The 12738-nt window shown below is 36.2% G+C and overlaps 1 protein-coding gene across 5 annotated transcripts in view; it reads left to right on the forward strand.

Annotated features, from left to right (window-relative positions):
* Positions 1-12738, forward strand: part of LOC128207366 (papilin-like) — a 172263-nt gene that overhangs the window by 138762 nt on the left and 20763 nt on the right. For 3 of the 5 annotated variants that reach the window (XM_052910243.1, XM_052910247.1, XM_052910244.1), the window contains exons 17-24: positions 2909-2986; positions 3325-3504; positions 6781-6963; positions 7289-7315; positions 8315-8424; positions 10232-10277; positions 10474-10650; positions 12443-12622. In XM_052910243.1, coding sequence (XP_052766203.1) covers positions 2909-2986; positions 3325-3504; positions 6781-6963; positions 7289-7315; positions 8315-8424; positions 10232-10277; positions 10474-10650; positions 12443-12622 — 981 coding nt within the window. The remainder of the gene's footprint in view (positions 1-2908; positions 2987-3324; positions 3505-6780; positions 6964-7288; positions 7316-8314; positions 8425-10231; positions 10278-10473; positions 10651-12442; positions 12623-12738) is intronic. The other 2 variants (XM_052910246.1, XM_052910245.1) reach the window with 2 other exon arrangements.

Consider the following 12738-nt stretch of genomic DNA (forward strand, 5'->3'; position numbering starts at 1 on the left):
CTGGAAGCCGTCTATGAACACCCTTGGAAGCTTACCATATACACCCCTGGAAGTCGTCCATGAACACCCGTGGAAGCCGTCTATGAACACCCCTGGAAGCCGTCCATGAACACCCGTGGAAGCCTACCATATACACCCCTGGAAGTCGTCCATGAACACCCCTGGAAGCCGTCCATGAACACCCCTGGAAGCCTACCATATACACCCCTGGAAGCCGTTCATGAACACCCCTGGAAGCCATCTTTGAACACCCCTGGAAGCCGTCTATGAACACCCTCTGGAAGCCTACCATATACACCCCTGGAAGTCATCCATGAACACCCCTGGAAGCCGTCCATGAACACCCCTGGAACCTACCATATACACCCCTGGAAGCCATCTATGAACACCCCTGGAAGCCGTCCATGAACACCCCTGGAAGCCTACCATATACACCCCTGGAAGCCATCTATGAACACCCCTGGAAGCCGTCCATGAACACCCCTGGAAGCCTACCATATACACCCCTGGAAGCCATCTATGAACACCCCTGGAAGCCGTCCATGAACAGCCGTGGAAGCTTACCATATACACCCCTGGAAGCCGTCTATGAACACCCCTGGAAGCCGTCCATGAATTCCCCTGGAAGCCTACCATATACACCCCTGGAAGCCGTCCATGAATTCCCCTGGAAGCTGTCCTTGAACACCCCTGGAAAGAAGTAGAATCTGGCTGTCTGCTTTTGAAAAAGTGTTTTAATATTTAAGTGATGATTATATGGTGCCTTACTAAAGATCATAGTTACTTGTTCTTAAAACGTTTCTTTCTATTCTATTAACAATTTATTTAATACAAGTAAACATCTAACAGATAAAAAGGCCCTGGTGGAGTATAAGGCAATGCAATCACATTCTGATAAATTACTTTTACATCGAAATCTGTTTTAATTAAAACATCTTTGATTGACACATTGCTTATTCCTGCCACAGTAGTCCTAAGAACCCATACAGACATAAGTATTGATGAAGTACACAACCAAGGAGAGAGGAAAAGAGATGTGTTTGACAGAAAGTCAACACAACAAATCATTTTCTGACTTATCTTGTTAATGAAGTTTGTTGTAGGGCACACTACAATGCTAGAACTGTAGTAGGTACAATATTAGATTAAGGTTTCCTGAAGGGAAGGGGCAATTGATTGGGTTGTGGAGATGGGCAGACATTGTTGTCCATGTTTGCATGCACTTGAAGAGCCTTCAACATTAACTGCCAGCTGAGCTTTATTCAACAATAATAGGTCAAAGGTTGTTGAACAAAGCATTAATTCTTTCAGCTCTCTCTGCACTCTTGATTCCGATGTGCTGGTTGTGTTTTAAAATACCATGTTTAATTACAGTTTGTAAGATTTGGGTTGTTATTTTAAAGATACAATTAATTGTTTATACTGATGAATTTCTCTACAGACCAGTCTTGGTATTTTATCAGTCAACAAGATTGTTGAGGTCAGAGTGGACCAGGTTGTTTTAAAATTTATTAGGGTTTACATTGACAATAAATGTCAAGTTTGAATCATAAACAATTCTTCATGACAAACTGTGCTAATAAGAGATAGATCTCAATAGAGACACATTGTTTTTTCTGTAAATTAAAACTGTTTCAAAATAAATATCAAGAAAGCAAAGAATGGTTATCAGTTTTTGTTGTTTATTTTCAAGAGAAAAGTTCAAGGTATTGATTGTCATAGCCTTGGTGTTGTCGAAGGTGTCAGGATGATCATACTACAAACGTTTTCACTTTGTAATAACTCAAAAACTGTACAGACATCAAGATGAAACTTGTCCACTAGTATTTGCTGAGTTACCCCCCTTCAGGGTCTGAAACAACAACTGATGTGTGTGTTGGTCTTTTAGTCATATTGGGGATAAGCTTATACATTTAGTTTTGGAAAGGTATAACCTGCTCTACAGACTTCCTTTTGTCTTATGTTTTCTGGTGGTTTACAGAGATTTATCAGTGAAATAAAAATGATATTTCACTGTTTTTGAAAATTTAGCCCGCTCTAAATTCAAAATCAACGTTAGGGCACACAGGGCTGGGACACAAACTCGACGAAATGAGTTCATGTTTGCATACAACTTGGCGTACTTTTCTGAAAAACTACAAAAAACTGTCATTTGAAATCCTTTTTAGGCAAATATTAAAATAAAAATTGTTTAGTTAAAGTAACATCAAAATATATTTCACCTCGTGAACACCAAAAGTAAATATTGCATTCGTGGCTATGCAACTTGTGAAATAAAGCTTTTGGTCTTAAATATATTATGATCTAACACCGAAATAATTATCCTCTATATTACTGTCAGATGTATGTAAAATATATACTATCCCTGCCTGAAGTATGATGGTGAAATTTAACCAGGTTACAAATGATGTAAAGTGAAATTGGAGCATGTTGGACTGTTGACTCTGGAAAGCTGACTACTTTGTCAAGGAGTTGCTAAGTGGATATGTCATTACCTGGTGAAATAAGGTCCGGAGATGGTGGGCCATGGACTGGAAGAAGGACTTAATGCCATGTCAATAGATACTGTTGATTTTACCTTTTGCTGACTTTAATGAAGTCATATGTAGTATTTGGTTTCCATAACAGGATGCTACGGTCAACGCAGATATTTTAATTAAAATTTGAATTCAGTTGATACTTGAATTTTGTTACAAAAAATATGGTATGACATGTTTACAACACAAGAAATGAAATGTAAAAATAAAATAAAAACTGAATTCATGTAGGATGATGTTATTTGTTCAACTCATTAAGACCAAATGTGATTTATTGATATGAACAAGTAGGGTTTGCCTGACTTTTCTTATCCAAGACACAAGAGTGGATTGCAGTATGATTTATGTCATGTGATTTTGTCTACTTTCAGATAACATTGTGATAACTGAAGATGATGCTACCACCACTTCAGCAACTAAAGATAGCACTAATTATGATAATAACAGAGGTATGGCATGCTGGCTTTATTCATGCATTCTGTTCCATTTATTATCACCTGCTAACTATCTGTCAAATATACTTTTATTAAACTGAAGAACACACACTAATCATTTTATTGTTTTCAGTGCATATTCTTCATGAAGTTTATCTTGGCCTCTGTGTGTGCCAAAATGTTGATAATTTAGATTATCTAGGAAAGCATTTGCTGTAATCAATTGATATGACATTTGGAGAACACTGAAATGTGACATTTAAACCTGAATACATTTAGAGAACAACGTGAAATGTCCTTGGAAAAATTGACAATTGCTGTTGTAATAATTTGAATGTTTTGTTTCTTGCCAGGTGTATGTGACCTTGACCCAGACCAGGGTTACAGCCGCTCTAACCTGGCGGTCAAGTGGTACTATCACCGTAGTAACAACACATGTTACCGGTTCTGGTATGAGGGACTGGGCGGGAATGATAACCGCTTTGAATCGGAGGCCGAGTGTCGCCGGACCTGTTACAGAGATCCTAACCAAGGTTAGAGGATATGTATACTGAAGTGTGATGAAGACGATGCTCTTATCAAATGAAAGCATGAATAATGTTAAAGGGACTAGACATGACATGATACAATTGAGGGTTTGTCTACCATGTTAATATCATGAGACAGAGACAAAATATTCTTTTAATCGTGTAAAACGATGTATTGTCTGCCTCAAACTAGCTCATATTGACTATTCTTGGCTTGTTTATGGAAATAATGTATTTGCCAATTTTGGGACCATCTGGTGTCTAGCCCCTTTAAATGTATTGACCGAAAGTTTAGAGCTATTTTCCTAGCGGTATATGACTCTCTATGAGAAGTACTGAAACTGAAATTACATGGAGAAAGGTGATTTTGCAGACTATAATAATCCAACCCTTGCATCCTCTTATGTATAAGGAATTAGTTATTGGTCAATCATATTTTAGGCGTCTACTTTTCTGTGTTTTGAAGCATACCAGTCTGGTTCAAATTAGGAACTTACATTATAATGAACATGAAGATTTGTTACTTGTATGAGTGGGTCATTGTAATTCAACAGGTTTTGAAACAAAATAACACCTTAGAATATGTTATATGTATCTCAATGGTTTCATAAGGTCACCTTGTTTAGATAGAAAAGGATCTATGTTTCGGTAAGCCCACACCAGGTTCAACGTTCTGAGTCACTTGTTTTATTAGGTAACAATAACATTTTTATTGTATCAATTTCTATCCCAGCAAGAATCTAATTAGAAAGGTGTAAATTCTTTCAACTGGTGTTTGCCTTGCACTCCTCGCCAAATAAGTTCCAATAAAGTAGTGTAATATTAGCTTTACTTGCGTTTCTGTCTCCAGATTAAAAGTTTCAACTTTGTTTTATGGCTATGTAGAAGCTGAATTACCAACAGCCAACTACCAGTTGTCAAAATGCCTTGTGAAATTAAAATATGCAAGACAGTGTTTTTAAACGACCCTATGTCATTACAGACCAGCTCATTAATTATTCGTCTACATAAAGGTATCTCTGCTCACTCATGAAATTAATTCAAATTCATTTTTATTACATCATTTTACACATTATTTAAATTTCCAACTAGAGACGGCAATATGCTCAAAATAGGATTTTCATACTGTGAAGTTAGAAATTGTTATCAAAGGCGACCAGCTAACCAGCTAATGTGTTGGAGTGAAAGAGTTGATATATTCACTTAGGTTTTTTGATAGCTTAAAGATTAATGAATGCATATATTTGTCAATTTAGGTCAGAAGCTTTTCTTATCAGGGTGTATAGAAAAATTATTATAGACACATCTTAATTTAGGCTATTAGTCACTATGGATGATGTAAATGGAAAAACATGATGAACAATTACAGCGACTGGGTGGGGATGACTTGCTGGCAGTATATTATGATTAAAAAAAACACTGTTTTGATAGATTCACTGAGGAATCTTAAAGTTAAATTTGTCTACAGTTACTTTTGAAAGCATTCTGTAATATGTTATCTGAACATTCATAGAGAAAAAGATAAGGGGACTATAAATTAATTGCTAGATTTTCATCCCCGCCGTCGCCTCTAGGGGACTATAAATTAATTGCTAGATTTTCATCCCCGCTGTCCCCTCTAGGGGACTATAAATTAATTGCTAGATTTTCATCCCCGCCGTCCCCTCTAGTGGACTATAAATTAATTGCTAGATTTTCATCCCCGCCGTCCCCTCTAGGGGACTATAAATTAATTGCTAGATTTTCATCCCAGCCGTCCCCTCTATTTTCTGCCGCCCCTTAAATTTTATTGACTCAAATTAAAATGTTGAACTACGGTCTGTATTTGCAAGTTTTCGGTTGGTACTGTCCGGGAACAGCGTTTATTCATACTTATAGTGTCGATGTATAACATTCACATGTAAGAATAGGAGAATTGTTATAATCATATTCATGGTTCATATAAACACACATGTATATGATGCCTTATGCTATAAATAAGAGCATGAACACATATTCAATGGTGAAAAAGTCCTCGAAGAAAGATAAAAGATAAAATGTCACCCCAAAAAGAATTTGGATAAAAATTAATTTATATTGGCTTAAGAAATTTTTTTAATTTCTCACATGACTTGTAAACTTAAAATAATGTTTGAAAACATGCATGATATAGATTTCAACTGGCACCAAAGTCATTTTGTAGCATGCGAACATGTTTGGTGTAGATTAAACACTGTAAATAGGGTTTGCTCACAGAAAATCTGCCTGTTTTACATTCTGTATGGGAACTGGGCCATAAAGTTTAGACCTGTCAATATATTCCTATTGATCTGGGCAGATTTATTGACAATGTTGGGACCACTGGAATGCTTTGAATCAATTAATACAGTATTAAGACAATGTGCCAGACTTGGAACTCTTAAACCAAACATGGGGACAAGGGTATGGCCGGGCTTTCAAGAATTTTTTTTACTGTCAGTAGTCCGACAAGTCTACTTTTTTTTTTAGTTTTGAGGTATTGACTTCAAACTTCATACACATTGCATTCATTATTGCCATATTGGGGGCCCATTGATGATTATTTGATTATATTCAATTATCATGCCATCACTAATTGTAGATTGTTCTAACTAATAACAATATGTTATTGGTGAATAACATGCATGTGCCAAGAAAACTTATACTCTTTACAGAAATGTCCTTAAATTGGCATGAAATATTATTGCATTAGGGTTTTGCATATTATCGAGGTAGAAGAAAATATGTAGAGCAATTGAGTTAAAAGATTATTTTAGTGTCATTATTTCAAGTGTTCCCAGAGGAAGCTGTTGGAACATGAACGGTATTCTAGCGATATCTATGTAAGGGTTGCAATGTCCATCTACTCACTGGACACTAATTTGAAGGACTTTGAAAAAGTACAATCTGCCAAGCTACAAATTACTGTTTTGATTCAAGTCATGTAGCAGTACTAATTGGGATAGTGTGGTTTAATATATATAGCTGCCATGGCAAATTAGTCTGTTTTATTTGTGAACACTGACATAAATAACAGATATGTCGTTCTTGTTTTAGTCTACTTATTTAATAAGTAAATGTAAATTACACGCCATCTGTTCCCATTATCAAACATTTGTTCTCTTTGCACTTACAGAAAACCTATTTCGAAGAAATGCAGAACATTTTTTTCACTGATTACAAAAAAGAGTTTCATACAGAAACAAATTGAATACCAAATCAAATTTTAATTGCAAATGATTCATTTCAATATTTCATAATTATATTCCTGATGGATAATTTCAGATGAGGACATCTGTTCGCTACAGCCAATGACAGGACGTGACTGCCGGGCAAGAATGTCTCGCTACTACTTTGACAAGTCGCGCGGAGAATGTCTTCAGTTCTTTTATGGAGGATGCGGAGGAAACAGTAACAACTTTGTCTCCAAGGACGACTGCGAACGGGAATGTCGCTCTGGAACCAGTGGTATAACCTCCTTTCCTAGTGATAGCTGATTTGAAATTAACATTCATGATGTGATGTACTCTCTATTCCGTATGAAGTCAAGATCAAGGTCTGAGTAGTTCTAAAAAAGATGATTTGAATTACAAAATATATTACTCTTGATTGTAATATGCCTTAGCTCCTTGTTTGGACTTGCCATCGTTGTATGTTCTATGGCTGTTCTCACATTAACGAACCTTCTGCGAAAGTGTAGACCATTTTTGTGGTGATATAATGTATAATGAATGTAATGTTGAGTTTGAAAGCAGTGAGTATGGTATGTTTATATTTTGAATTCCTTCTTCAGATGTGACTATTGAATTAACTGACATTGGTAGGTCAAAGGTTGCCAATGAAGCTTCTGTAACTGTTTTGGCTTCTATTTGTTCATTTGAAATAGACTTTCAGTTTCAGATATTTTCATGTGGTTTAAAATTTAGTTCTGGTACATCCAGCTTACAATGCATGCGCCATGTTTTCAACCTGTCTTCACATATGACTGTGAGTGGGGTTGTGGGGTGGACTGGCTTCAAGTTGGTTTCAAGGGTTTATGGGTCAGATGGTGGACACTTGTATGCTATTAGTAAACACTTGACTAAACTAAATTGCTAATAAAAGTCAACCAATGTTTCCATCTGATGACTACAATTCACTTATAGTGCTTTTGTCATAACAGTGTTTATTTTGCACTTATACCGACACTAAATGGTACAATTAAAACTTCTTATAATAGCACGTTGTTTTACTGCTTTGGGAAAAACACTCATAAGTCAAGACAGATGTGAGTAATCTGTGCTAATACTTAAGTGAATTATGTGACATTAGTACAATTTTAGTCCCAATATGATTTAATCCTATTTGATTTGATTATTTCATGAATATCCCTGCCCAACACCCACATAACGATGCATCATGTCTGTACTTAAGTTGTGATCAAACCTAACAAGTCCTATTTCAGTTTAGTTTTCTAGTTTTGAACATGTTTATTAACAGGAGTTTTTGTTTTTATTTATTTATTCATTTGTTTGTGAATGCAGGTATATGCAAATCATTATTGCACTTTTGAAGGATTTAACTTTTAAGCGCTAAAAGCAATTTTTAATGAAAAACCTTTGAGGCTAAAAGGAATAATGTGTTAATTCTATCACTATTTCAAAGATCTTGCATGTAATAAATACCATATAAAAAGCATATATCAGACAGTATTAAATGGAATGAAATTTACTTATTCATTGCCTGTATGATTGTTAAATGTATGAATATTCTCTGTTGAGTGTTGAGGTGTATTGTTCCTGTGAAAGACCTGAGCTTTAATGAAATTGTTGCATTTCAGCCCTTGGCGACCAGCAGAATGACTGCCGATTGTCCGTGTACAGCTGCTGTCCTGATGGCATTACTCCAGCAAGGGGAAATAACTACCTTGGCTGTCCAGTAGCCTGTAAGGTAGGCCAGTAAACTTACATGATGTGCTACGTATTTCCAGATACACCTTGTAAGATGGCTGAAGTAAAAGTAATGTCATAGAATTGGTGCTGTAGTCACCGATAGTATCGTTTTTATGCACATTTTTAATCTTGAACCATTTTGCACTGTTCATGATATTTAAATAATACTTGGTACACATGCTGCAAGAGACAGTTAACACCTGTAAAACAGGACCCCAGTTCTGGTTTGATGTTCAGTCAGCAGCATTCTTGTTTTATTGATCATCTTGTACGAGGTTCCTTCCAATAAAGCGTATAATTGTTATTGTTAAAGACAGGTTGAAAAGGAAAGAAAACAAAAAAAAATAGATGAGTATTGAACATACGCCCTTGCAGAAAATTCCTGCAAATTTTATGGCTGTACAAATTAAACGTTGAATAGACATATGGAATAAATGATATGTTGAATTAAGGCCAGCACCGAGGGTAGTGTTGGTACGCTGCATGATCAATTTCATTTTCTATTACAGTCATCATTCTCTATAATCTTCTCCCCTGTCGTATTATTTACATTACTATGTGTCATGCTACATTGCTTTGTAGCTGGGTACAATGTGTACTAGGCTACATTGTGATGTAGCTGGCTTAATTGCTGTGTGTAGTGGCTACATTGTGATGTAGCTGGCTTAATTGCTGTGTGTAGTGGCTACATTGCTGTTTGGTGGCTACATTGCTGTGTAGTGACTACATTGCTGTGTAGTGGCTACATTGCTGTGTAGTGACTACATTGCTGTGTTGCTGGCTAAATTGCTGTTTTGCTGGATACATTGCTTTGTAACTGGCTTAATTGCTGCGTGTCTGGATACATTGCTTTGTAGCTGGCTTTATTGCTGCATGTCTGGATACATTGCTTTGTAGCTGGTTTAATTGCTGCGTATCTGGATACATTGCTTTGTAGCTGGCTAAATTGCTGTTTTGCTGGCTACATTGCTTATTTGTAGCTGGCTTAATTGCTGCGTGTCTGGATACATTGCTTTGTAGCTGGCTACAATGTTATGTGTCAAGCTACATTGCGGAGTGGCTTGCTAAATTGCTGTATGCCTTGCAATATCAGCTTTATTGCTCAGTAACTGGTGACAAGTTGAGCTTCAGGCTGCATTGTTGTGTAGCTGGCTATATTGCTGTGTAGCTGGCTACATTGCTGTGTATCTGGCTACATTGCTGTGTGCCTTGCAATATTACTGTGTGCCTGGCTAAATTGCTGTGAAACTGGCTAAAATGTTGTGTGTCAGGCTACATTGCTTTATTGCTGGTAGCTGGTTATATTGCTGTGCAACTTGCTACATCGCTCTTAATTGGAAAACAATGCTGTTTTTATTTATTTAAGGAAAGGACAGGGAAATGCTGAAAATTTAACATCCAATTATGTGATTTACAATTCCATTTTCTTGTATTAAGGCAATCAGACTGACACTGAATTTAAATGATTTGCTAACAACTACCCCTAGCATTTTGGTTGATTATGCATCATGACATAGAATTGTGCAAAACAGGACTACATAGTGAGAAAACAAAAAGTTATTGCTGGATTTCCTGTATGTCAGATTAGACGGTCCTAGTTTATATGCAATTTTCAGGAATCATTATCTGGTATTAGGTGTCTAGCAAAGGTCATTTTCTTGGCTTTTGTTACAGAAAAACATGCTTAAATGTCAGCATACTTGTCTGTGTTTTTAAAGTCACCTAAATGTTAAATCACTCAAGAGTACTTTCCATAAATAGAAACCATATCTGTAACTTGTTATATTTTCTTTTAACCATTTCAGAACACAAATTTCGGCTGTTGTGAAGATGGCATTACTGCCGCCCAAGGTCAGTGCAGATACTGCTATTGGTCTGTTCTTCTCAAAAATAAATATTATAAGCCAGAAGAAGTATGATTAATCTCTTAACTGGCAAATTGTGTTACTTATTGATGTTGCATAAACTTTATTGTAGATATAGTTTTCCATATCAAATTTGGCCAATACATTAATAGGAAGAACAACTCGTGTACATTATTCTGCAGGACCTGACCAGGAGGGTTGTGATGACATTGACATTGCATCGGGCGACGTGCCATGTGACCAGACTGACTATGGGTGTTGCCTCGACCAAATGACACCGGCATCAGGCCCTGACAAAGCAGGTTGTGAAGATGACGGGCTTACCGACATCGATGATCGCGAGGAGGTCACTACATCTGGTAGGTTGACAGGTGATTCTCAGATATAAGACTGTAATATCCTGATGGATCAGAACACGATAGTGGTACATATATGATAGTCACTTCTGTTCATATTGTACAGTTACATGGAAAAAGATAGGAAACAAGAGCTCTCTCTTAGATGATTATACTTGAAATATTGCATAAAATATATTAAACATTCCATAATGTGAACCATCTTGACCAACTTACAAAACTCATTGTTGCATTCAGTGATTTTGTTGAAACAGTCGCTCCTTTCTGTGTTGTTGTTTTTCAAATCTTTTAATATGGAAAGGAACAGTGGAATGTTTCGATAAACTGGTTTTGCCTGGTTTTGTTTAGATAGACTGGTTTTGTTATATCTGAAACTAGCTGGTAGTTATTGTTCTGTCTGTTGGGAATTAAAAGCAGATATCCTTGTTTTAAAATATGTGACAGCATCAGCAAAATGTTGATTAAAAACTGTCTCCAGAAACTGCATGCAAAATTGATATCACTGTCTGCCAGCTGAATACAGGGGCGTTGAAATAACAATAAACTCTCAACATCATAAGCAATTATATAGTTTGTCACTATATGTCTGTGAAACAATTTCCATTACCACCAACAGAAGTAACAATATTGATAAACAAAATATACACACTTAATTGAAGATAGGCTTTGGTCTTGCTAAACTAACAAAAGCAGTCGGCAGAAGAGAGTTTCTATGCTGCAGTAGAGAGTTCCTATGCGACACCACATGGGATGGATATGAACGGACTGCAGACATCAGAAACAGCTCTGTCTGCGATCTTAAGTGCTTCCCTAAATAACCACATCCCCTTGGACAGTTTGATGTAGTATGCAGCTGAAAACAGTGTGCTAATGAAACTATATCTATTTTAGGAGGCATAAATACTTCTGATGTGTCCACATTACATTGTTAAGTTATAGTAATTAAATGATTAAGATATTTGTAATCATTCTTAAGTAATATTTTGGATAATACTAAAAAAACAAGTACACATGATGATCCCTGCTCCGAGGTAATAGTGACTTTTATGGTATGAATGAAAGTCTATTAGTTTCAATGGACTGATTACACCTGATTAAGAAGAAATTTATGTCTTTGTATGATTAAATTGAATAAAATTGCTCAATTAAACCAGACATACTTTGGCTAATTGATTAATCTCCTAATCTGGTTATGGAGATAGATAGGTGCATGTTTAAATATGGGTAGAAATACATTGCTGAAATTTTGGTTTAGTAGAGTTAATGCTTGATTGTGTTTCAATAGAATTGGTAAAAGAAAAGGTCACAACAAATTTCAATTAAAAATGTTAGACAAATGTGCTCACCATACATAACACATCAATGAAATGTAGTCCATATAATGGTTTTCAATGGCTAATGTTTTAAAGAAATCCTGAAGGAATATATGAATTCAATACAATTGATCAGCGAAGCCAGATAAGACAGGACCTCACTCCTGTTTAGTTAGTTTCAAGCATTGCAAAGTGCATTTAAAACAAAATTTGTTCATCTTGCATTATTGATTTAGTCACGCACCATCACAATAGTTGGAATTTGTATATTTGATACTAACATCTGCAATATACGAATGTTCTTGAATTTAACATCAGAAAATGTACGAATGTTCTTGAATTTAACATCAGCAATGTACGAATGTTCTTGAATTTAACATCAGCAATTTACAAATGCTTTTGAAAATATTAAGAATATCTTTTGTTGAAGAATGCACTTTCATGCATGATATCGAGAATAGACAATATTATTTTCCACACAGCACAGTGCCGACTGCCAAGAGACACGGGACCGTGTCGTGACGACATGAAGGTCATGTGGTACTTCGATCCTGTTAAAAATGAATGCGACCGATTCTGGTATGGTTGTCGGGGAAATGCAAACCGATTTAAATCGGAAAAGGAATGTTTAACAGTGTGTAGGAACCAGGTTATTGCCCCAGGTACCTTACCAGTCATGTGACTGTCGAGGGTCATGTGATATGTATAATCTATTCACATGAGACCACTGTTGTAAATCAGCGCTTTTTGCAGCTAAACAAATCCATCAAATATGATG

This window comes from Mya arenaria, chromosome 11 (genome assembly GCF_026914265.1).
Source record: "Mya arenaria isolate MELC-2E11 chromosome 11, ASM2691426v1".
Taxonomy (NCBI): Eukaryota; Metazoa; Mollusca; class Bivalvia; order Myida; family Myidae; genus Mya; species Mya arenaria.